Source organism: Podarcis tiliguerta, assembly GCF_965153285.1.
Source record: "Podarcis tiliguerta genome assembly, chromosome: 13".
NCBI lineage: Eukaryota > Metazoa > Chordata > Lepidosauria > Squamata > Lacertidae > Podarcis > Podarcis tiliguerta.
In genome coordinates this window covers 36,602,372-36,627,203 of record NC_139546.1, presented here as the reverse complement: position 1 = coordinate 36,627,203, position 24,832 = coordinate 36,602,372, and the positions used below count along the sequence as shown (strand labels likewise).

General features: G+C 48.0%; 1 protein-coding gene across 3 annotated transcripts; it reads right to left on the bottom strand.

The window, feature by feature from the left end:
• Window positions 1-473: 473 nt before the first annotated feature.
• On the bottom strand, window positions 474-23,427 carry SPHK2 (sphingosine kinase 2). 3 transcript variants are annotated; one of them, XM_083409243.1, is made up of 7 exons: window positions 23,144-23,427; window positions 22,575-22,741; window positions 21,575-22,263; window positions 6,706-6,855; window positions 5,509-5,603; window positions 4,737-4,852; window positions 474-2,964 (listed from the first exon to the last, which is right to left on the bottom strand). In XM_083409243.1, the coding sequence occupies exons 3-7, from the start codon at window positions 21,996-21,998 to the stop codon at window positions 1,950-1,952; spliced, it is 1,800 nt and encodes a 599-aa protein (XP_083265369.1). In that variant the 5' UTR covers window positions 21,999-22,263; window positions 22,575-22,741; window positions 23,144-23,427; the 3' UTR covers window positions 474-1,949. The 3 variants fall into 3 exon arrangements, with proteins under 3 accessions (XP_083265369.1, XP_083265368.1, XP_083265367.1); XM_083409242.1 differs by having other exon boundaries at window positions 21,575-22,724; XM_083409241.1 differs by lacking the exon at window positions 22,575-22,741.
• Between the last annotated feature and the right edge of the window lie 1,405 nt (window positions 23,428-24,832).

Genomic DNA, 24,832 nt, shown 5'->3' with positions numbered 1-24,832 from the left:
GGCAAATGGTGTCCCACAGTGGCTAAAGAGATGCCTATGGAAATCCCACAGACAGGACATGAGCACAACTGCACTCTCTCACTCATGCTCCCCAGCAGCCAGGATTCAAAGGCCTGGATACTGGAGGCATCGTGAGGAAGAGCCAATGATGGCCTTATCCTCTGCGAATCTTTCTAACCGCCTTTTAAAACAGTCACGCTTAACAATGTACTCTGAGAAGAGAAAGGACAGAACAAAGGAAGTAATGTGGGACTTTCAGCAAATTAGGAACCCTATTATGTTTTGCTCCAGTGCTGGCCTAGACCCACTAGGTCGACCTTTGATATACAGGCTTTCTCCCATGAGGAAGTGGGGGAAAGTTTTGCCGGTGGAATTTGCCAACTTAAATCTCCTGATTCGACATCTCTTAAGAGACACAGACAAATACATGTATGGTGAACATCGTTTCATATACGCACACACACACATATCCATTACAGTATTGGATCATTTTAATTGCTTGTTAACCCCCACATAGTGGGGAGAAAAGAATAATAACAAACCGCCCTACCAAAGTTAAGCCCCCACCCGTGAGAAGAAGAAAAAATTCCAGTTACATTCATCAAGTTTATTTCTAGAGAGAGCCAGATTCGGAGGTCACCAGTGCAGGGGTTGGGCGTCAGTCCCATCGCCTCTCACTACACCTCGGCTGGCTAGAAAGGAGCCATAGAAGGCTGTCGAGAAAGTGGTCCCTTCCTTGCCCTAAATGTCCTTGGTGGCCCTCTGAAGGAGAGGTGGCCAAAGAACCAAACACAACTCTGAAGAAAGATGGCAGATCTCCCTTCCCAGGGTAGACAAAGAGAGGAGGGGGAACGGCTGCCTTCGGTTCTGTTAAGGGTTTAAAAGGAGGGGTGGTGGTGTCAAACAGAAGTTAGTGTTTTGTGGGCTGCCTCTTACATTCAACTCCCTGCTACAGTGGTCTCACTGCTTTCACATACACCTCCACCCTGGCTGAGCGGACCATAGAAAGACGAGGAGCAGCAAGCAAGGCTTAGTGTTCTCGAAGTGGCTTCTTGTGAACCACAGGCAAAAAGGGGCTGCAAGTTCGGGAAGAGAGGGTGGCCTCAAAGGGGCTCCCATTTAGCAGGAGAGAGGTGTGTGGTTCAGCAGAAGACACAAAAAGAGTGGAGAGAGAGAGAACAACACTAGAAATTGGGACGTGACTCTTGGTCCCACGGCTTGAAGGAAAGTTGGTGTGGAATGTGCATTTCCCCAGCCCACTCAGTGCCCCACTCATCTCTCCAACCCACACCAGTATCTCTCTCCCCATCACTTCAGACATGGTCCTGAACCATGAGCTGCAAAGGGATGGGAGTCTTCAGTGTTGCTGCCCCAGACTGGCAAGCAGGGTAGTGCAGAGGTGTCCCCCGTCTCTGGGACAAGTGGTTGGAAAAGTGGAATAGAAGGGCCTGCCCAAAAAGGAACAAGGTGGAGAGGATGGTGGGTCCTTGTAGGGGAGGAAAGGCTACATCACTTCTCGACCCAAACCACACCAAGGGACCTCTAGCCAAGCTGCTCCTTCTTGATGGGAGATGCAAAACAGGCTGGCAAAACCAGGCCTATGCAGGTGGGTGAGGAAGGAAGGAGGAGGTCAACATTCAAAAGGTTGCATGGACAGCAGCAGAGGATCATGGGGATTGGGCAAGACTTGCCACCCAAAGGCTCATTAAAGGAATATATGGTATGTGCGTGCCAAGGCCTAGAATAGCAGAGGGAGGTTTTAAGCAGCTTGCCATCTGGGTGGCTGGAGGGGGCACTGCAAGTCAGAATGCCCACCCGCTACCCGCAAGTCAGAATGCCCACCCGCTACCCACACAGACAGTCCCAAGCCTCAGGGTCCCTCTTTGCAGCAAAGGGGCAGAAGAGAACGAAAGTTACGTCAGATCTGCGAAGTGCTCCCGCATCCTGGGTCAGAACGCTGTGATCTTCACCTGGTTCACGCCGGTGATTAGATTGGCCACCGAGTGGTGGATCTGCCCCTGGATGGGGCCGTACTCCACCCTCTCTCCGTCAATGGTGAGGATGCCCTTGCGAGTGAGGGGCTCGATGCGGAAGGCCCGGACGGGAATGTGGATGAAGTGCGGGCACTCCATGTCAAAGTGAGTGCCCTTCTCCGTGGCCAAGAACAAGCGGATCAGGGCTGCCCGGGAGATGCCCGCCTTGATGTAGAAAAGGTGGATGAGGCCGTCGTTGAAGCAGGCAAAGGGCGCCATGAACAGGTCGGCTCCCAGGTGAGACTGGTAGATGGCCAGCACAGAGACAAAGTCCTCCTCCACTGTCACCCACGACTTGGGCACCGGCTGGTCCAGAGGCGCCAGGAACTCGTCTGGGGGGCCGTGCACCTGCCGGGGAGACAGCGAGACGGCAGGTGTGGTCATGGGCAGCCCGGCCTCCCTGCGGTCAGCCACGAGCTCCTCCGACAGGTTCTCGAAGCTGAAGCTGGAAGAGTGGAAGCTGGAGGAAGAGGGTGGCGAGCTGGGCGAGGGGGTGGGCTCGTCGGCAGGCTCCACCTCCTGGAAGCAGAGGGCGTGGCGCTCCTTGCACAGGCCCAGGTCAGAGACGGTGCGGTGGAGCGGCCCGTGCTGGAAAGGGAGGCTCCCGTTGGCCGCCATGGTGATGCTGCGCAAGATGGGGCGGTGGGCTGTGCCCTCCAGGGCGGGCAGGTAGGAGAGGCGCCCCCGGTAAGTGTTCAAGGAGGCCAGGCGGACCATCGTCCCCAAGGTGAAGCGAGCCGGGCCGATGTGCCGGAACTTCTCGCTCTCAATGTCCACGTCGGAGATGAAGCCCCAGGCCACGCTCAGGAAGGAGAAGGAACGGGAGCCCGACGCGGTGGTGACCGACACCAGGTCCAAGGGGGTCACCGCCCCGTGGCAAAGCAGGAGGGTGCAGTTTGTGAGCAGCTCCTGGCCCAAGGTCTGCTCAAACCTGCCCGACAGAGTGAGAAATGTGTCAGGGTTGGAGAAGCTCACTCGGCCATGCAATCAAATGGTGAGAGGCTCCCAAGGGGCGGGGGGGGGGGGGGACAAACACTGCCACAATGTGCGGTGCAGAGGCTGCATCTGCCACTGGCAACAGTAGCACTTACATTTCTGTTTAGCCGGAGAACAATAGCCACATGTGCAAAACGAGGAAGTAAGATATAAATAGCTCAGGGCCGACCGCATCTCTCCATATGAACCTACCTGGACCCTGCGAACATCCTCTGAGTTGGAGCCACACGTTTTAGACATGCATCATTTTGTGACACAGTAATTCAGTTTTCCTAGCAAACTGGAGGTTAAATTAACCCCTTTCCAGCCCCAGAGGAGCGTGGGGAGGGTTCACGCAACTCACCTACACACTGCAGCTGACACATATTGCAACACAAAGTTTGGGAAGCTCTGTTATACACCTTTAGACATCAGGCTAAATTCCTCTTCAACCAGGCCTTTTGGCTGATTGACATCTGATGCCCTTCTGAATGTGTTGTGGAAGGGGTGGGTGGGTTATTGATTTGTTGTTCTTATTTTTACTACGCATTTGCAGTTTTTATATTGCAACTTTATGCTATGAACCACCCTGAGATCTATGGATGAAGAGTGGTGTACAGGTGTACCGTGGAAGTCGATCTCGCAGCCAATCGGTAGCCACGGAAGCCCCGTCGGACATTCGGCTACCAAAAGAATGTTCGAAAACTGGAACACTCACTTCCAGTTTTCAATTGTTCGGGAGTTGGAACGTTTGATTTCCAAGGCGTTCGAGAGCTGAGGTACGACCGGACTAATATAAAGTGTCCCAGACGCAAGTGTAGCTTGAATGCTGGACTACACCTGGGTAGACCCAGGTTCGAATCCACACGCATCCGAGAATCTCACTGGCTAACCTTAAACCAGTCCCTCTCCTTCAGCCTCAGCCTACACCTCACAGGGTTTGTTTGTTTATTATTAATTTTTTATTAAACTTTCATAACTCACAGGGTTTGTTTCGAGACTAAAAGGGAAAACTGCCTTAAACTTCTTGGAGGAAGGGCAGGATGAAAGCAGAATAAATAATGACCATGATTATAGTAATTAGTTCTCAGCAATGGCCAAGCTGCTGATGTAACTTGCTCCCTACCCTTGAATATGCAAAATTACTTGCTCAAAATTACTGCAGCAAGTAGCTCTGAAACTGCAATCTGGCCTGGAAGCCCTTCCAACCAGCACCAGGTAAGTGGGAGCCTAATTAGCTAAAGAAGCAGCACTCTGTGTATGTTTGCAGGGATTCTTAAATGCATCACCTTCACATATCCAAAAGTAGAGATCAGGTCCGGCTGAAGATGGAGCCCCAAGTATAGCCGGCTCCCCTGCTTCCCAGAAGTGGTGTGGTGCAGAGGTTAGTGTACTGAACCTGGGAGTCCCGGGTTCAAGTCCCCGCTCAGCCATAAAGCTCACTTGTATGACCTTGGGCCAGTCACTGCCTCTCAGCTTAAGCTGCGAGGATGAGAACTGTGTGCATGTCACCTTGAGCCCCTTGGAGGAAAAGGTGGGATAAAAATTGTACTAAATAATACAATCACTGCTGGGGTTTCTTTGTAGGAAAGCTTTCGTAGTGCGAACACAACCCAAAAGCAGCAATTTGAAGCAACTTTGGTAACAACAAATACAAATTTAAATACATTTTTTTAAAAAATAAGCAAGAAGATGGACTAAGCATATCCGTTAAGCTTTCCCACTTACCCAGCTCTGAAGTTTATGGCTGCAGCTACTGCATTTCCAGACCCACAAGGGAGAATACCAAGGGGCATTTTTATGGCTTCTTCCCAGTCCGGCCGTTCCATCAAGCCATTAATAACCTGGAAGGAAGGAAGGAAGGAGGAGATAGGAAAGTATTCATAACCTACAATCCTAATAATTCAGGAAATGGGATGTGTGTTGGGGGGGACAACCCAAGAACTGCAGTCTGCAAATTCATGTTCCAAGAAACCCAAAATTCTCTCACTGAAGGAACTGGGAGAGCAAAGAAGCTTCTGTAAAGACAGCTGCACCTTCCGCTTTTGATCCATTCCAGCAAAGTGCCTTGTAAAGGGAGGGCTGGGGGGAATTCTAGGCCTGGTTCTCAGGGAAGTAGCAGGTCCTGGGCCCTGGAAAGTCCCTGAAGATGACAAGTTCAAAACCCAAACAGGGGCACCAAAGCCTATCATGCATTTTCTTCACTGCTCTAATTTGCAAATAGCTGAGTCAGGCTTTTTTGATGCAGTGTTCAGCCTTGCCCTTGGACCCATGAAGACTAGAAACTCTGGGGAAGAAGAAGAACTACTATGACTACACCAGGACATTCACACACATGCCTCAAAGCAGTGAAGTGGGTCTTATGTGCCACAGTTCTAAGGGAGCACAAAAGGGCAACTCAGGAGACAAGTAACAGGAATGGGCCCTAGTGAGTAGCCTAAGGGGAAGGTTCCAGGAAGCTGGAAGGCCAGTGCCTTGGCAAGCACTTTGTGAACAATACCTCATATAGAAGCCCATCTCCTGAAATGGATACAATGCCATCCCACTCAGCCAAGTTGATGTTCTGTACCAGCTCCCGGGCATGGTTCTGTCTCTCTGGGCCAGAAAAGGAATAAATAGCATACAGATTAGTAGCAATTCAAAGCCACACTCCCACCCAAAGAAACTGACTCAGTGGCTGACCACCAGGAGACAATTTTGACCTGTACTGTATGTCTTGTCCTAAGCGGCTGTCTAGAAGTGAATGGAAACAGCAAACTGTTTGGGAGAAATTATTATTGCTGCTGCTGAAATTATATTTGCATGCATGCATGCATGCATGCATGCGTGTGTGTGTACATATACATATACATTATACAAATATAAACGCATGGGCATCACAATTTATTGCTGCTGTGATTGAAAGATTTGAGGCTACACATTTAGAAGATGAATATACATTTAACTTTCTAGCATTTAACGCTAACAATTACTTAGGAGTTAAGAGCTATTTAAGTGCTCAAGAAGCTTTGCATACCTTCTTTCAGTAATCTGGGATCATTACCCCCTTGTCACAGGCTGCTGTACAGAAAGACTGAGGCTGCTGTTTGCCTAGCAAGTTGGTGGCTGAGGTGACATTTGAACCAGGGACTTAGGGCTCACAGGTTCTATGGCTCTTGCCTAGCTGCCACCACTACTACTGCTGCTGTTTTTTTGTTTAAACAAAAGTAAAGTAAAGGTAAAGGGACCCCTGACCATTAGGTCCAGTTGTGACCGACTCTGGGGTTGCGGCGTTCATCTCGCTTTATTGGCCGAGGGAGCCGGCGTACAGCTTCCGGGTCATGTGGCCAGCATGACTAAGCCGCTTCTGGCGAACCAGAGCAGCGCACAGAAACGCCGTTTACCTTCCCGCCAGAGCGGTACCTATTTACTTGCACTTTGACGTGCTTTCGAACTGCTAGGTTGGCAGGAGTAAACAAAAGTATCATAGCCACGCTCTGTGTCCACAGTGGGAAGCAGCGATACTTCTGAATACCATTTGCTGGAAACCACAGCTCTGAGGGTTCCGCACTAGCATCCGGCTGATGGATGTGAGGACAAGTTGCTGGGCCAGACGGATCTCTGGCCTGGTCCAGCTGGCTCTCCTTATGTTCTTTCCTCCCACAGCATCCTTTCCCTTTGCCCCTTGAAGGCCACCTTCCGTCTGCTGCCACCTCACCTGTCTGGATCAAGTTGAAGCCGATGTCCGCCTCCGTGATCATGGGGAGGATGTGATTCTGGCACCACTGCAGGGCATTGCCCTTGCCTCCAAAGGGGTTCAGCAGCAGGAGCAGGCGACGGGGACGGGGCAGGAGGCTGCGGCTGATCTCTGGTTTGAGGGGAGAGAAGAGGGTGAACAAATCAGGTGTTGCATTTCCACTGTTGGAGCTGCATCTGCAAGCTGGTGCAAAACAAGAAGCTGCCTGCGCGGTGAAGCTGTGCTTGTGTGCTTGTGTGCTTGTGCTTATTCTTATTCTTATCAAGGTACCAAGGACCAGCTTCACACATTACTACAGATCTGGGGAACTTCTGACCCTCCTGATAATGTTGAACTCCACTTCCCATCAGCTCTGACCACTGGCTGCACTGTCTGGGACCAATAGGAGTCCAGTCCCATGGGAGGGGGCTGGCTCCTCAAGGACCGCCTCTCTCCATATGAACCTACCTGGCCCTTGCAAACATCCTGTGAGGCCTTCTTCGTGTGCCTCCTCCACGAGAGGTCTGGAGGGGGCCAAGACGAGAATGGGCCTTTTTTGCAGTGGCTCCCCGTTTGTGGAATGCTCTCCTCAGAGAAGCTCATCTGGTGCCTTCATTATACAACATTAGGCACTAGATGAAAACGTTTCCCTTCAACCCTTCCCTTTGGCTGATTGACATCTAAGGCCCTTTTAAGTGTTTTGTGGAAGGGGGGATTATTGAGTTGTCTTTGTTTATATGTCTTTTGTGTTTTTTATATTGTAGTTTTAGGTTGTGAGATCTACAGGTATAGGGTGGTATACAAATTTAATAAATAAAAATAAGTAAATATCTGCATGACACATTTGACAGATACGTGACACTGCAAGACATTCCCACAGCAAGTGTGCATTCCCACGAGACATGGGTAGCTGGGAGTTCATGCCCTAACGATGTCCAGTCGTACCTTGGAAGTCAAACGGAATCTGTTCCGGAAGTCCATTTGACTTCCAAAACGTTTGGAAACCAAAGCGCGGCTTCTAATTGGCTGCAGGAAGCTCCTGCAGGCAATCGGACGCCGTGGAAGCCCCATCAGACGTTTGGATTCCAAAGAATGTTTGCAAACCGGAACACTCACATCCGGGTTTGCGGTGTTCAGGAACCAAAACATCCGAGTACCAAGACGTTCAGGATCCAAGGTACGATTGTACATCAGAGGCAAATGCCCAAACTGTGGTCGTTGCTAGCTTTCACCTGTGGGGGCTTGCTGATCCCAGGTGCCTGCTGTGAATGCCTGGAAAACTAAAGTGGAAATCTGATCAAAGAAATCTAGTCAATAAATTATACCAAGTCTGAACTGATTCTGTCTACCTGGATGAATAAAACAATAGTTCTGAAGATGCTTTCTTTGTTTTGATAGTTGATCTATGTAATTGTCTGAGTAGAAGCAAGCCTTCCTTGGTGCAAGAGAAGAGGGAAATGCTTCTCCTGCAATGGCACAGCCTCCACCCATGATTTTTCCATAAGCACTTGTAGTAAAAAAATGGTTTTCTCAAGCCAGTGTCACAGAGGTGTTTAGCGTGCTGGAAAGACCCAGGTTCAAATCCTCACTCGGCCATGAAATTGACCATGTAACGTTGAGCAAGTCACTCCCACTCCATCTCACCTTACTTCACAGGGTTGGTGTGAACATTAAATGGAGGTGGAAGAAGTACAAGGCCCTCGGAGGAAGGGCAAGATGAAAATGTCGCCAAAGTAAGCACATAAAAAAATAACCTTTTCATAGGGCATTCTCCACCCTGCTGAGTCAAACCAGCCATCTTGTGTGTCTAAAGGACCTTAGGTCTGTTCTTTCCCTCTGTTTATTCAAAGTGATGTATTTTTAACTTTATTTTTTATTCAAGTTCTTACAAAGGAATAAAGAATTCTTTAAAAACCGTGTTTTTAAAAGGCTGGCTGACCTTGTTTCCAAACCTGCTGACACTTGAGCCTGATCGACAGATTTATTTATTTTTAATATCTACTAATGTAGAACATTTAATCTGCTAAACAGTGTAGCCCCAGTGAGCACCACAAGAGAAACAAGGGTGGGTGCTGACATTCGCACAAATACCATTTCCAGTTTTCATGGGTGGGGCTGAAAGCGTTCATGTATTCTTAGACATTAACTGGCAATCCCAGACACATTTTCTGTTCATCACTGGGATGTACAACGTTCACTGTGACACCCACACACCCTGGAAAGCTCATATTTGCAGTGGCCTCTAGTTTAAAGTCACTTGTTTCTACAGTGACTTCTTATGGTGCTGCAATATGCAGCTGACTCTGGGGAGGGAGCTGCCACTTAGACCACAAAAGAAGAGTTAAAGGTGATACTGAGAGCCGTCATTTCCTGTGGTTTTCATTCATGTATGTGCTTTTTTCAAAAACCGTGGTCTCACCTTTGCTAGCCTTTGCAGGGCATCGAAAACCCAGAAATAACGTTTAACCACAAATAGTGCAATTGAGACAGAAATTAAAACTGTGTTTGCTCACCATGACTAATGATAGCTGCCATGCCACCTTTAGCTTTCAGGGCGGGGGAAGTATCACTCCTCCTCATCCTTATATAGGTGCCTTATATAGGTTGCTTGTCTTTTTAAAGCCATTCCTTACATGAGTATCAACCCTCGCTAACCTGCACACCCAGCGCCTTCCTCTTAGCCGAGCCACACCATACATTTAAAGCAAAGAAACTGTAGCTCAGCCCTCAGAGAACTGGAATTCCCAGAACCCTTTTAACTAAACTACAAAGTCTGGCTGAGAAGAAGGTAGCAGGCTGGCTTTGGCTCCAGGGCTGCAATGCTGTGGCAGGGGGAAAAACAACCCCGCAAGTCCCAGGATTCTCATGTGTTTTTAAAAGCATGGTGTAGCTCTATAGTCTCCGCTGGAATCATCTCGAAATGCTGACTGTTCCTGGCATGAGGCTGTGACCTAGAAATGGGAATCCCCACCACTAGACTTCCCGCCAGTTTTCCAAGGGCAAAAACACATGAGATAAAAAAGCACCCAGGCAGGCAGGAAGCCTTAATAACTAAGGAAGGAAGCTCTGCAGCCTGAGGCTCCAAAATAACTAATCCATCTTGGAAGGCAGATACTCATTTGGAAATACCCACAGAGCATAACTGGTTATGCCAAGCGGGAGGCCAAACGCTTTCTGGGCTGTACCTAAAATGAAGGTAGCACTTCGCTGTGCTGCCAAGGTTGTGGCCAGTTGCATTCAGTGGCGCAAGGCTTTCATAAGACTTTCAGGTACCTTGAACTCCTTTCATAATTCTGTAGGGGACACCCAACGAGCAGAACATTGTGCCCATTTCAATACAAAGAGGAACAAGATGAATTTTAAAGAGATGTAGAGATAGAGCATTCATCCTCAGGGTATTCCTCTGAGCAAAACTTCAAAATTTTGGGGTACTTTGGGGAGGGGAAGGCATTAGGGGTCAAAACAGCGAGAGGCAATTTAAACATTGCAGGGGGTTGGGCTGGATGACCTCAGGGTCCCCTCCAAGTCTACAATTCTATGATTCTCTACAATTTCCTCCCTGTTGCTGACAGGGGGAGCAGAGAAGAGAGTTCAATCCTCCCTCAGTGCCTTCTCTGATTCCATTTAATATCCACCCTCCCCCACCCAACCAGGAATTTGCATTTTTAAAAACTGCCATCTTACATATAAGGAATATAAGGGACTGGAGCTCCCCCCCTTTTTTTTTAAAGCCTCTGGGTCCAGGGAGGACCTCTTTAAGAGGTGGGCATAACTCACTCCTGAAGCGAGGCATTGCCCACTTCACTGACCCTTTTCAGTAGCCACAATGGGCAGATAAATCAAGAATATGTAAAATATGTAGAATATGTGGACTGCAGGTGAAGGGTTTTGTGCGTGGCCAACCTTTGTGACAAATAAAAACATGTTCAATGGAAAACAATAGTCAGGGATATGGAAAACAAGTCCTACAAGGAAAGGCTGAAGAGCACGTTTAACCTGAAGATAAGAAGGCGAAGGGGACTCATAATAAGACAGAAAAATTTGTTCTCTGAGGGCCCAAAGGGCAGGACTAGCTCTCATGAGGTAAAGCAGCATTCCTGAATCTGGCATTGTTAAACTCCAACTCCCATCAGCCCCAGCCAGCGCAGCCTGTGGTAAAGGATTATGGGAGCTGTAGTCCAACAAAGCCAGAGGCCTATATGCCCCTAAGTGAGCCAGGCCACAGGGAGAAAAATGCTTCACAAGAAATGATAGCAGCAACTTTGTTCCCCTTCCTTCTCGTGTTGAGGGCAGAGTATGCATACAGGTATCCAGTTCTATGAGGAAACAGTGGGAAAGGCACGTGCCGGAGATACCCATGGGAATGTTTTGCCCTGAGAATGAATGCAATCCGCAAGGAGGCTTGGCTGATGAAGAGGCTGGGCTGTGCCAACAGGAACTTGGCTCCGTCCTCAGCGGCTCCCACGGGGTTCTGGGGAATGAAACGAAAAGTCGCCTGCACTGCAATCTGGGACACGGATGAAAGAGTGCATAACATGCGTGGCACATGAGGGAGATCCGGACTGCTTAGGGTAATGAGAGGCGAGGTTGCACTGTGAGCTATGTGCATAGATAGATGTGCCATCTCCGAGTGCCTTCTGGTGGTTCCCTCACTGCAAGAAGTGAAGTTGTAGGGAACCAGGTAGAGGGCCTTCTTGGTAGTGGCGCCCTCCCATCAGATGTTGAGGAGATAAACTACTACTACAACTTTTCCAGTATTGGGAAGTTTTTTAATGTGCGGTGCTTTGCTGTGTTTTTATTACGTTGTAAGCCGCCCAGGAGTGGCTGGGGCAACCTAGTCAGATGGGCAGGCTATAAGTAATATATTATTATTAATGCATTATTATTATTAAGGCCAGGAAAGTTACCATCTCTACAATCCAGGCTGAGGAAGGATAGAGAGTTCGGCCACCCCTGCCACTACATTACCATGCTTGGGGTGCTGCAGGAAGGGACTGTTCTCTAAGGGCAGACTCGCTTTCTACACTGGGCACAGAGGAGTGCTCTGGCTATCCTTTGCCGGCCCACCTGCTGCGCCACCAGGGCAGGGCTTGGGGGTTCAAGACCCAGGGGGCATCGCTCCATTGGGTGGGCAGTAGCGCACACACACACACGCACCTGCTAAAGGAAGCAAGGCTGTGTCACCGTGTTCTGAAGGGAGTGAAGGACTCTACAAGGCCATCTACAGGCTCTGTTCAGTCCAGAGACAAAAATTACTTAGCTGTACACTTCTGCATGAACGCAATTGGAGTCTGCTGAATCAGGCCAATGGCCCATCTTCTCCAACATCCTGCTCTCACCGCAGCTGAGCCTGCAAGGTGGACATGAGAGCAACAGCAACTCGTGCCATTTGTGATTCCCAGAGCCTGGTATTGAGAGGAATGGTGCCTCTGACAGTGGAGGTAAAAAATGAAACCGCTGTGGCTAACAGGCACTGATAGTCCAAAATATAAGGTGGCTGGTTGTTGTTGCTGTTTTTCTGCAAAGCTGCCATTTATTCTGGGGGCGCCGCGGGGGAAGAAAAATCAAAAGTGCCACACTTTGGGGTGGGGAAAACAGCTTTACGTTTGTAATGTTACACGACCTAATCTGTCAGGGCTTCCTTGCAAGAGACTCTGAGTAAAGGATGGGGAGACATTAGGCAAAATCGGCAATGGGGCACTGACATCCAGTGTGGCACAGTGGTTAGAGTGCCAGACTAGGATCTGGAAGACCAGAGTTCAAATCCCTACTCAGCCACAAAGCTTCCTGGGTGAACTCTGAGCCAGTCACCGTCTTTCAGCCTAAACCTACCTCACAGGTTTGTTGTGAGGATAAAATGGAGGGAGAGAACCACCCCCCCCCCCACTGGGAGCTCCTTGGATGAAAGGTGTGATTTATACACATAATAACAAACAGAATTGCTTCCTGTGGTTTCTTTGTAGTTTATGCTTACTCAGCACAAACACAGCCCCAAAACATTGGTGAGAAACTACTTATTCATTTCCCTGGCTCCCTAATATGTCTTGTCCAGGTTTGAGGAGGCCCTTGGCTTTGTGTGTTGTCACTGTCACCACTGCAACTTGGCTGCTGCGACCTTACTGGGTGGCAGATGTGGCTACCCAAAGAAGCCCGAAACAAACTATATCAAGTGCTCTGAGCCATTGCTGGAAAGTTAGCATGGGTGCCCTCCTTCCCAGTGCAGGGATCAGCAATTGGGGGGGGGGGGGCTGGAGCCAGGTAGCTGCAGGAGAATGCCAGGTGCTGACACCTGGGCCTGGGGTGTCTTCATCCCTGGACTATGGAAGCCTGCAGGAAGCATCAGCGCCTTTTCTTAAAATCACTTAAGTGCCCCAAAAAATCGGCTTCTGAGAGGTTTGCAATGTAGAAAAACCAGCTAGGCAAAGAGTAACCTAAAGAAAACAATCCCAATCAAACACTGAAGTATAAACACACTCAGAATTAAAGTATGCAAAACCATCATTAGCAACCCATGATTAAAATATACAATAAAACGAGTCCTTTCAAACATTACAGTAACAAAGACAGGAGACTATGTGTGCTTAGCCAGGGCACGGCTATCTATGGTTGGTGGAGGGGGAGGCACTGCTGTACAACCATGATCTGTACAACAGGCAAGAGGGAACTGCTGCTTCATTTCCTCACTCTTAGGATCTGGCCATTGGCTGTGCTTGCTGGGGCTGATGGGAGTTGTAGTTCAACATCCAGAGGGCCAAAGGTTCCCTCCACCTGCTATGGGTAGTTGCTTGGAGCAGAGAAAGCAGGAGCTGCTGCAGAACCAGGGCACCCTAGGGACCCACAAGGGTGGGGCTCTTGGCAGCTACCCAGCAATGCCCACCCCTGATGCCGGTCCCGATTCCCAGAGGAGGGGAAAAACAACAACATGCAGATAGGGTCTACAGAGTAATAACGCAAGAGACGTCCTCCAGCATTCCTGGAAATATTGCCAGTGGGAATTACGTAAGGACTGTGTTGTGCCCATGGGCCAACCTTGCGCCCATGGACAACAGAGAGAGTGAAAGCACTCACAATGATGGTGAAATAGTCCCAGGAGTTTCAACACACAGGACGATAATGATCCCCGAGTCCACGTGGATCAAGGCAACCCTTCAGGCAGGTCTTGTGCCATTCTCAACCCACTGTTTTGGAACACACCATACACAGAAAAGGAATGCGGCTCCCTAAGCCAAGCATAGGCAAACTCGGCCCTCCAGATGTTTTGGGACTACAATTCCCATCATCCCTGACCACTGGTTCTGCTAGCTAGGGATCATGTAGGCCAAAAAAATATCTGGAGGGCTGAGTTTGCCTATGCCTGCCCTGAGCAACAAGCTATTGTCCACCCCTGTCCTATATGCCTCAGCTGGCGTAATTCAAGGGTACAATTGCACCCTTAAGCACTTCATAAGTAATAATTTATATCCTGACTCTCTTGCAAAATGATCAGAGCAGCCTACACTCCCACAAGCTCCAGATAACACAGTCAAGGGACAGGGATGTTGAGAGCTGTTGTTCTGCAACATCTGGTGAGCCAAAGGTCCCTCACACAGCCGTGCATGTAGAAGAGGCCTGTCCAACAGGTCGATCTCCTGACCCTGAATGATCTTCCCCCCCCAAAAAAATCTCAACTTTGGCTTTCCAAAGTTGTTCACTGCCAATTTTTTTTATAGTGGGAGTAGATCGCAGTCTCTTGGGAGTTGGACATGCCTGATGTAGAAGTTCCCAATCATACCAACTAATTCTGCCAGGCCAATTCAAGTGAGCTGTGAAGTTGTTTTGGCAAAGCCAAGGTCAATCTTCAGCTCATGGCAGACACTGGACAGGGAGAGCCAGAACATTGACCAGACCCAACGTAAGTCTTTCCTGTTTCTAAAAGTTCTGCCCCTACAGAACTTGTTAAGATGGTTTTGGTGTTTCTCCAGCAAGTGGTTAGCTTTTTCCTATTTGCTTTTGGCACACTTGGGGGAAAAAGACAGACAGACACCTCTCACTCTCACAGTAATAAAGAAAGATATGCAGACTGGATTCCATCACATCCTTTGATAAAACCACCCCACACAAGTTCCCAACCATAATTTGTTCCCAACCAGGTGCAAGTCTGAGCAGTGATAAGACATCAGAATTCATGCTGGAACATCCTGGCCTCCCACAATTTACAGTCTTTCTCACAGTTCATTTGCTACCACCATCACATCTTCCCTTCTAGATCTCTTGATCAGTCCCATTCATTCCCAGGCCACCTATCCACATTGCTGCCTGACGTTCCTCTCTGGTCTGCTGCGGCCAGCCACTTCTCAGCCTCCATTAACCTAGCAGCACTCATGGGTGCTACCAGTGAGTCTTCCAGACACGGTTGGACTACAGCTCCCATCAGCCAGAATGGCCAATGGTCAAGGCTGATGGCAGTTGCAGTCCAACAATACCTGCAAGGGAACTCTGGAGATGGGCATATTATTGCCATGTTAAGTGGGATGAAAGGCAACCATTTTGTTACTCTTTAAAAATCAACTTAATCTTTAGATTTAGAGACTTTTAATACCTCTAATCATCATGAGGGCATCATGAAGCCTGTTCCACACACAAACAAAAGCAGAAATCCCTTAAGAATGCAAGCTTGCATCTTAGTAACACTTTTCAGCACAAGAGGCCACACAAAGAGGGATATATATACACACAGCAACAAGGAACTGGAAAAGAGATGCTGTCTTAAATAAGTCCAAAGTGCTTTGAACTTGGTTTTCACACACCCTGAGTTTCTAAGCACCAGGTTAGGCCTAGAGGCTCTATTCAATGGGGGGGGGGGGTCAATGAAGACGTGTCCTTCTCCACTTGGATACTAAAATATCAACTTAATAATAATCAATATTTTATTTCCATTGTGGTTCAGCTGCAGCCGAGGCGCTTCCAGCTTCAGGCCAATCAATGCTCAGTAACCAGTTTTGCACACATAAAGAACAGGCTTTGTTCCGGTTCACGTGAGAATTATTAAAATAGAAAGGTGCTTTTGTTATAATCACAGTGCAGGGAAGAAAACTAATACAGTATGTTAAGTGTTGCAATTAAGTGTCATCAGCAGCAAGTACTACGCATGCAAAAAAGAAAAACAATGGAGTACTTAAAACTTGTGCACCCTTTAATTTAAAATAACACAGAGACTTTCGTAATAGGTAAAGGGAGGGGGGGGGAAGCACAGGTTGCCCATCTAGGTATACAACTGGAAGTATCTGCTTTGACTGAGGCAGTAATGCTTCTGAACACCAGTTGCTGGAAACTATGGAGGCAGGGGGAGTGTGCTTGTGCTACTTGCGTGTTTCTCATAGGCCATTGTGAGAACAGTGTACTTGACTAGGCAGACCATTGGCCTGACCCAACGGGCCTCTTCTTCTGCTCTTATCACTTTTCACATATTTTTCATGCTATCATGCAATTTCCTTGGAAATGGTGTTGTGGCTTTCCCCACTAAGGTTTCCAGCTGACACTTGGCCTGTTGCCCCACAGAAATCTCTTATGGCAAACTGTTTAGAGACTGTAGTAATTTTTCAGCTGCCCCTTTTGCAGAGCAGCTCCCAGCTTCTGAATTGGTCCCCACAACCACTGCTAGCGATGCAAAGGAAAGGCTTCTGCCGTTCAAAGCTATGCCAGACTGAACGCCATTTTGTAGGGCTGTTCGCAGTGGGTTTGAAATCGCAGAATTGTGGACTGGGAAGGAAGGGACCCCAAGGCTCATCTAGTCTAGCTGCCTTCCATGCAGGAATCAAGAGTGAAATGATCCCCAGCGGCTGGCTATCCAACCTGTTAAAAAGCCTTCAATGAAGGAAATCCCACCTTCTACTGCCAAACTGCTCCTACTGTCATACAGTTCTTCCTAAAGTTTGTCTGGAATCTCCTTTCTTGACATTTGAATCTGCTGGTTCGTGTCCTCCCTCCGAAGTCACAGAAAAACAAACTATGGAACCATCTTCAGTGAAACGAACAGCCCTTCATATACTTGAAGATGACTGACATATTTACTTCTCAGTCTTCTCTTCTCCAGGCTAAACATACCCAAGTCCCTCAACCGTTCCTCACACTAACTGTAACCCTTCCGGCAGCGACATTATTGTTTGGTTTCCTAGGTGCTTGGCTACACAGTCAACAGGTCAAGCAGCCTAATGTTCTTTTTTTTTTTTTTTTTACAGCGCCATCAACAACAGCAACCAGGAGTGTGTGTGGAGGACAGTCAACAGCCTTGAAGTGGTGAGCCTCTTTTCAATGTCTTCCAGACTTCACTGTGTATCCACCTTCTTCAGCCTACCCATCTTCTCTCGAACAGATGAACTACGCTCACTTGAGAACTCTTCTCCTGGAACTTCTGTGGCAAACTGCACCTCTTTTTAACCAAATCTGGCCAACTGTCCGCAATGGAAGACCTTAGCAGCACCCAGGACCAAAGTGTTTGGTTACTCAGGAGGGAACGCTGCCCTTTGATATCCCTCATTGCCACCATTATTGGAGAAAGTAGTCCACCAACAAGAAGCCGTATACCTAAATTACCAAGAACAGGGCCATATGAAGTTTGGTTGCACAATCCAACATCGTGCATTGGAGCCTGTTAGATCAATAACACCTGCAGTAGTATTGTTTGTATAGGCTGAAGGTCCAGGTATGCTGCACCTCGGGCAGGAACAGATTGCCAACTCTGCACAGTCAAATACCCTCCCCTACACACGTTTAATTCTGTTTACAAATCTCCAATCTTCTATTATGATGTCTTTCATAACAGAAGGTCTTAACCAGCACACAAGGAGGGTGCATGGCGGCATGGGGGAGGGGCTCTGCAGTGAGCAGCAATGGCGCCCTCCCCCTTTCCCTTCCTCCAACAGATACTCTGCAAATGCTTAGGTTGGTCCCCACTCCTGTGTCAAGGTTTGAGTTCACACCTGCTTGAATGGACTCCATAAGATCCTTATTCCATTTCCCATTTTCCTATGCCCCCAATCTGAAGTTAATCTGGGGCTTTGTTTTACACTAGCAGCCTTGCGCCTGGCATTGCTCAGGAATTCTAAGAAACCAAAAAAACTACCAGTGAAGTTTTAAAATAGGTGGTTAAAAACAGAGTGGTTTTCAAAGGTTCCATCCCCCATCTTGGTTCAAAATGGCAACCCATTACATCCATACATAAGATAAAAACCTGCTCCTTGACCTCAGGAATCATCATGCCAAAGTTGGTTACAATATCTCAAGTGAAATCCAAACGCTTTCCAAAATACATAGTAGATTCCCATGCCAGTTCTCAATGTATATGTAAAGTCCATGGGATAGACACAGAATATGTCCTAAAGCACCCATCTTGTATTGTGGGGTCCTCTTCACACAGATGCCTTAGGTTCAGCTCTCCTGATCACACCCCTGTAAAAGAGGAAGGAGGCCTACTCTACAAAAGCACCAGCATGTGGTAGGAACAAAACGCTTAAGAGATTGCAAGGTGGGCAGGATGAACTGTGTACCACTTCAGACCAGCCTTGTATTTAAGCACTAGCCTGGGTAGCCAAAGGCGAAAAGGAGCTGCGTTGCAGGCGAGTGAGAAGACTAGTGGATGGAGGACAAAAGAGTCTCCCTCTCCCCTGTGCCCAGCAGAGAAAGCAAACGCACTGCAAGAGGAGGAAAGCTACCCTGGAGATAGGAAAATATTATGCTGCTAATCCCTTTTAATAGATTGGCCAACACAAATTAAACCAAGCAAGTATTCATATTGAAGACAAGGCCACAAACACACAAGCGTACGAGAGTTGCCAAACCTGCAGTGTAAGTAAAGGAGGCACAGCCCTGACAAATGGCTAAGATCTGTAAAGTTTTGACAGGTTGAGGAGAAAAGCAATGTTTCAGCCACTCCCTTGGCCCCACTTGCTTTTCTTTCCTAACTTCCAGGCAGGGTTAGAAACTCAGACATATAAGCTAGGCACCAAATGTCTCCTTAAACCAAGGTTACATTAGCCAAAATGGAATGTCTAGTTGTCATTTGGGGGCAAGATGGTGCTAAAGTCTTATTTTTCAAATGATGGACTGACTGTGATTGATTATCAGTTAAACATCTGGCTAGTTCAGATGACAACCTTGAGCTAGGCTAAAAGCTTTGAGAACTTAAAAGAAGAAAAGTCACTTTGTCCAGGGATAGTCCTCATATATATTGGCCTATTCCGACCTCTATTTCTTAATGGTGACACGGACCATTCATAAAACAAGGATATTCTTCACAACTGTGAGCAGGACAGTGGGTTGGGGCAGGTCAAGACAAGTAACAACAATTAACTATAATGTCATTTATTGCTCCTGCTCAGGCTGCACAGAAAAAGCATTTCAGTTCCTGAAATTTATGCTGACTGTGCAGAGAAAATATACCGTAACTGATAGAATTCTACAGGATGTGGTATTAGTTTGTGAAAACAGTCAAGATCCAATGATCCCCAAGCATGCATCTTAGGATAGTGGAGATGTCAGGTACTATCCTGGCACCCAGGCGCAGTCACTTGATTTCAAGTGGCTGCTAGCCAAGGGCAAAACACTGCTTCCAGGCCCACCTACCCCCACTGCAGCATTTCGCCATCCGTCCCCCCCTTGGAAATGGAGGGCTAAGCCTTCCCTTCTACTGGAGAAACAACGCTTAGGGACATGGCCAAGGTGGGACTGCATTTACCACCTCACAGTGTCCAGAGTGAAAAATAGATCTGGGAGCCTCTCAAGGATGTCCCAGGTGACCACTTGCCGACTCAAACTACTAATATATGAGATCTACACAGTCCTGCCCTGGGTTCTCTTTACGGGCCACATTAAAGCAGAGGTGCTTTTTTTTCAGGCAGAAGAGCCCAGATGGGAAGAGCCCATTTGGAATCAGCGTGTCAGTGGTGGGTGCTGCCAGAAAATGAGTGTGGCAACACATGCATACACACATACACCCACCCAGCCCAGCACATGGCAGAATGGTGGTAGCTGGTGTTTATCCATCTAGGTGGCTGGAAGTGTCCCGCATTCACTTCATGCATTTTAGCGGAGCATCAGAATATGATCAGTTGAAGGAAATGTTAGCAAAATGCATTTTCGCTTCCTTAACCGCGGAAGTGAAAGCAAACACCAAGGATTTCGCATACGGAAGATTCCAGAGCTCTATTTCTAACAGCACAGGGCTGGGCTCCCGACACTCCAGCCAGCTTTGGTCAAAGGTCAGGGATAATGGGAGCTGAGGAGTTCAGCAATATAGAAAGCAGGTATGTCCCATCCCTGCCTCACAGGAAAAGCCAGTCCCACAACCAGCCTGCCACTGTGTCAGGTGTATGCAGACATAGCCTGTGTAAGTGAAGTCCTATACACTACCCAGAAATAAGCACATTTGAAGTTCAAAGAGACTTATCCCAGGTAAGCATGAACGGAACTGCAGTCTTTATTTTTATTTTTTAAAGGAGTCATGGGAGATTTTTCTCCACATGGTTCCCATCCACTTTTACATCATAAGTATGTGTAAATCAAATGCTGGTTCAGTTATCAGTCTTGTCTTCCTCTTCAGGTAGAAAGATTTGGCCGGGGGGGGGGGGTGTGTTGGTGATAAATGATAATTTGACAGCACCCCTTTTATTGTTTTAAAAACTCATTCTATCATCTCATTATTCGTTGTAGTTTTTTTAAAAGGCACCACCCACTTTAGAAGTTACACTGATGTAGACGAGGTTGATGGCAGGAGAGTTTGTGACATCACAGACATTGGGCAATCTGCGCTATGCACTGCCAGCTTCTGCTGCAAACGTACAGACCTTATTCTGCCCATGAGCTTACCCCTTAAATGTTGTTCAACTCCCAACTCCCACCATCCTCAGCCAGTATGGCCAATGGTCAGTGAGAGTGGGAGCAGTAGCCCAGGAACATTGGAGGGCACCATGTTGGCTACCCCTGCTCTGAGACAGAGGGAAAAAGAGGGGGAACTTCATTTGAACAGAATGCAGCAGGAGCACTTTCAGTGCATCTCCGCCTTTCAACTAATGTTATGAACTCCCTACACACCCCATTCTATGAAGCCAAAAACTACAGTGGTGCCAGAGGCAAGAATCTTACGAAACTCTGTGTATTACAATTATTCTCATGTTATGTACAAGTTTAGTACTATAATCCTCTGCCCTGCAAGATAAGCTGGGTCATTTAGTAAGTATCTCATTTAATAAGTTAATAAAATACTGCAGAAGCTAAGGGTTCCAAGAATCATAGGGAGGGTCTGCCAGCATCACTGGTTTAGGAGGATGGACTCCAGGATATCTCCACCTAGGCCAGCCTTTGCTAGCCATGCATCCTCCAGATCTTTCAGACCACAAACCTCACCAGCCACAATCAGTCCAACAGCTCTCTAAGTCAAGAGAGAGTTTGTGGGGATAGACAAAACATTATAAAACTAAGGGATTTTGGTATCTAGGTCTCCTGAGTTCTTGAAGACAATATTAGGAGCAGAGACACGGTAGTAAACCTATTTGATTTTGTGGAGGAGAGTGTTAGACAAACTCTACTTATTGGCAAAATCACATGGCAGGGGCTTTTTAAAAAACACTTCCCTATTTTGGAGGGGGTGGGGAGGAGCATATCAGGGGAAGGGCTAGCATTGAACACCTCCCTGATGGGTCAGTTTTCTACAAGCAAGAAGGATTTTATAGGTGAAGCATTAAAAAAAAATGGTGATAACCCACCTACAATCTGAAGCATCAGAGTCTAGGAAAGGCTACCACTTGTAAGTAGCGAGGACTCATAGTTTCTCTAGGCAAGAAGCAACACTCAAAGGATTGTGCAGGGCATCCCTTACCTGTTTCGCTCGAGATGGGGATCCCCAAGACCAGGCACTTGATGGCAGCTGCCCACCTCTCAGCCACTTTTAGGTTATCCTCGTAGCACTCTGCGCTGTCCACCTGAAAGGTCCTCGCAGTCCGCTGCCGCACCCGCCCAGAGCTCACTGCCACCTTCCTCTTCTTCAGCGGGTAAGCATAGACACTGAAGAAAGCTGACTGGTTTGCAATTGTGTGGCTGCGCATCGTGTGGCAGCCCACCACGTCAATCAGCTGCAACACCGTCCGGTGATCTGTATCTGGCTTGGGCACCAGGCGCTGGATATGCAACTCTGTCCGTGTGAGGCTGAGGGCATAGCGGGTCCCCTTCGGGGGGTGGGCACCAAATTCTCCATGTAGGAGAGTCTCAGAGCCTTCCCCGCATGCCCCCAAAAACATGTTCATCTCGCTACGGAGCCCCAGCTTTGCAGTTTTGCTTTTCACCTTTTGCTAAGCCTGTCAACAGCTGGTTGTAACTCACTGCAACCGAACCTTTTCCCTTTAACCTCTCCCCCAGAAGCAGCAGATTTAAAGAAGAGGATTTGAAAATCTTTTCATTTCCTTAGTAGATTAAGTGGCTCATGCAGCCCTTTAAGCCAAGAAACTTCCTCCACAGCTCAAGCTGCCCAACCGTTTCCCAGGGTTTTCTCTTTCTTCATTGAGCAAGATCCTGTGTGTCAGTAAACAAACAAACAAAAAGTTTTAAAGGGGGGAAGTGTATACACACACACTTTTCTCCTCTTGCTTCTTCACAAAAAGAATGCTATAGGGCAGGGCCACATCAAAAGCCTACAGGACCAAAAACCAACCTGTCTGAGCTACTACAGATTTAGGACAAGAAAGAAAAAAAGGAAGCCTTGCTATCTGCGTAAAGACCAGGGGAGAGAAACGAGATAAAAGCTAACAAAGGTTTTTTTAAAATGTTTGCATTCCCTAGCAAACAAGTACTTTCCAGGTGTTTTCAAATAATATGATTTTCACCTTCAGGCAAGGAGCTGAAGAATGTAGTCCGGAAGGTGTCCCAGCAATGAGACTCTCATGAATCCAAATGAGTCACTGAGGATATGCAGCTCTCACTGGGAAGAGATCCCAAGTCCAACAACTTAACAAAGGATGCCAGAGAAGTTTTAGCTGTTCAGGTGATGGTGCTGAGGAGGAAAAAGAAGGAAACAAAAGAAATGTGGAAATACTATTTGGAAAAGGCTGCCTTTAGGACTTGAGCTAGAGGCCAGGTTTGGAGGCTGTCGGGTTTTTAAAAGAACGACTTGCCTAGCATTTCATACCAGCATACTTTGGCAGCTAAGCTTTTAAAAGAGCTTAAGCTATGATCCAGATTGTATATCGCCTTCACCACCTAACACCACTATTTTAAACGAGTGGAGGGCAAGAGAAGACAAATCATTTCACCACCACAAGCTTATAAATGAAATCGAAAGGACGGGAAAGAAAGGCTTTTTCCCCCTAAAGTGCTATAAAAACGTAGTGCAAATGCAGCGGGACTATGAAGTATCCCTACCACCACACACCAAAAAACGAGGCGCCCAACTCACCCCCACTTGGCGCCTTTGTCCAAAGCATACAAGACTACACTGAGGAGAATCAGTGCCTGCTTGGAGTCGGTGGAGCAGAGTCTTGGAAGAGCGAGCGGCGGGGATGGGGGCAATAAAGGAAAACCAGCAGCTCCGTGCACTTTCGAGCGCCTCCCTCCGACACCTGACAGGCGACGGTCGCCGGCCCCGCTCAGCAGTTCCTTTTCCCTGCCATCCTCTTCCTGTTCGCTCTCCTCTTCGCCCGCCCGCCACCCCCCTGTCTCTCCCAGCTCCACGCTCCTTCTCGTGCTCAACTAGGAAGTGCTCTGTTTTCTACCTTGGGGGAGGGATGAGTCGGGTGGAAAGGGGGCGGGGAGAGTTCGCCCTTAGCCTATGAGAGAGAGACAAGGCCTTTCGCCGGCCCATTCAGGAATGCCGCCCCTGCCCGCCGGCGAGTCAGATGCGGCGGCATTGGTGGCAATGGGTGGAGGCTGCCATATTTGTTCAGGGCAAAGGTGTGGAGAGGCAGCGGAGAGGGCCATCTTCACTAAGGGAAGGGAGCCGTAATATTAGAAGGAGGCCGGGTTTTGAAGAAAGGAGAGGTCGCAGGGTTTTGTAGTGGGGGCAAGGTCACAGCGAGAAAGAGACTTGATTCTATTTCCATAATAAATGGCAGCCATCTTTAGTAAGTGAAAAGGATGGCGTTTCAGTCCGGGCCAGGGGGAAAGGAAGGCATAGCGGCCATTTTGGACGCGGGCGAAGTTTCAAGGCTTCGCTCGACGTGCAGCAAATCATCTTAAGTGAGGGACAGGGTACGCCTCACGGTAGTTCACGTATTCGCACCATCTTTGAAGTGGTCAAGGCGCGAGGACTTAACACCCTACCCCCCCACCCCGACGATAGCAGCCATCTTTGTTACTGGAATGCAGGCTTTGGTTTGTTGCTTCTCTTCGCGCGAGCACCAAATGAGTCGAACAAGTCGCTTTCCATAGGGGCGTCCTCGTATTGCATCCTTCTTTCAAGCAGCTTTTCAAGGGATTTTCGTATTGGCTTCCCCAACTTCACCCAGACATTGCTGATGAAACAAGTTCACCTGAAATATCTAGTCTATATACACTATTAATGTTGTTATGAATTGGAGGGGTGGGGGCGATTTAGGCTAAATGCCTTGGGTCCCCTTCTAATTTCTGGATCCAGCACAGATTCAGTTGTTGGAATAGCCAGGCCAGCCTGGTAATGGCTTGCTAAAGAGGAGTCTTTATGAAGGACGAAGGGTGTGGATCTTTGCCAGAGGGCAAAGAGTGCCCCCCTCCCGTTAGAAAGACCAAAGGGCAGAGTGGAGAGCTGAGTTATGTGAGCTAGAAACTGGAGGCAAACGCTGCAGCTTGGAAAGGCAGAGAGAGATGCTGTGGCTATGGGAGAAGCAAGACTTTTTAGGGTTGATAATGCCATGAGCCCCTCCATCATAGGCTCACGTTGGATATATGTGTAAATAAACCATACATACTAAAGAAACCACAGTCTCCACTGTGCCACATTCTAAAGGAAACTGGAACCCTGAGTAAGTGCCTGGAACCCCTGGAATCTCACAGCACTCAGAGATTGGAATGACATAAAAATATAATTATTATGTTCAACTTACTGATTGCATGTTGATAGCACCACATGCTCACCGCATAGTTTCCTGTTATAATTGCTGTGTTGCTTTAA

Excerpts from the sequence above, each read along its gene's own strand:
- SPHK2 (XM_083409243.1), bottom strand. The coding sequence starts at position 21,998 with ATGAACATGTTTTTGGGGGCATGCGGGGAAGGCTCTGAGACTCTCCTA. Across the intron at positions 4,853-5,508 it reads GAGATGGGCTTCTATATGAG|GTTATTAATGGCTTGATGGA; the intron begins GTATTGTTCACA and ends CCTTCCTTCCAG. Across the intron at positions 2,965-4,736 it reads GCCATAAACTTCAGAGCTGG|GTTTGAGCAGACCTTGGGCC; the intron begins GTAAGTGGGAAA and ends TCTGTCGGGCAG.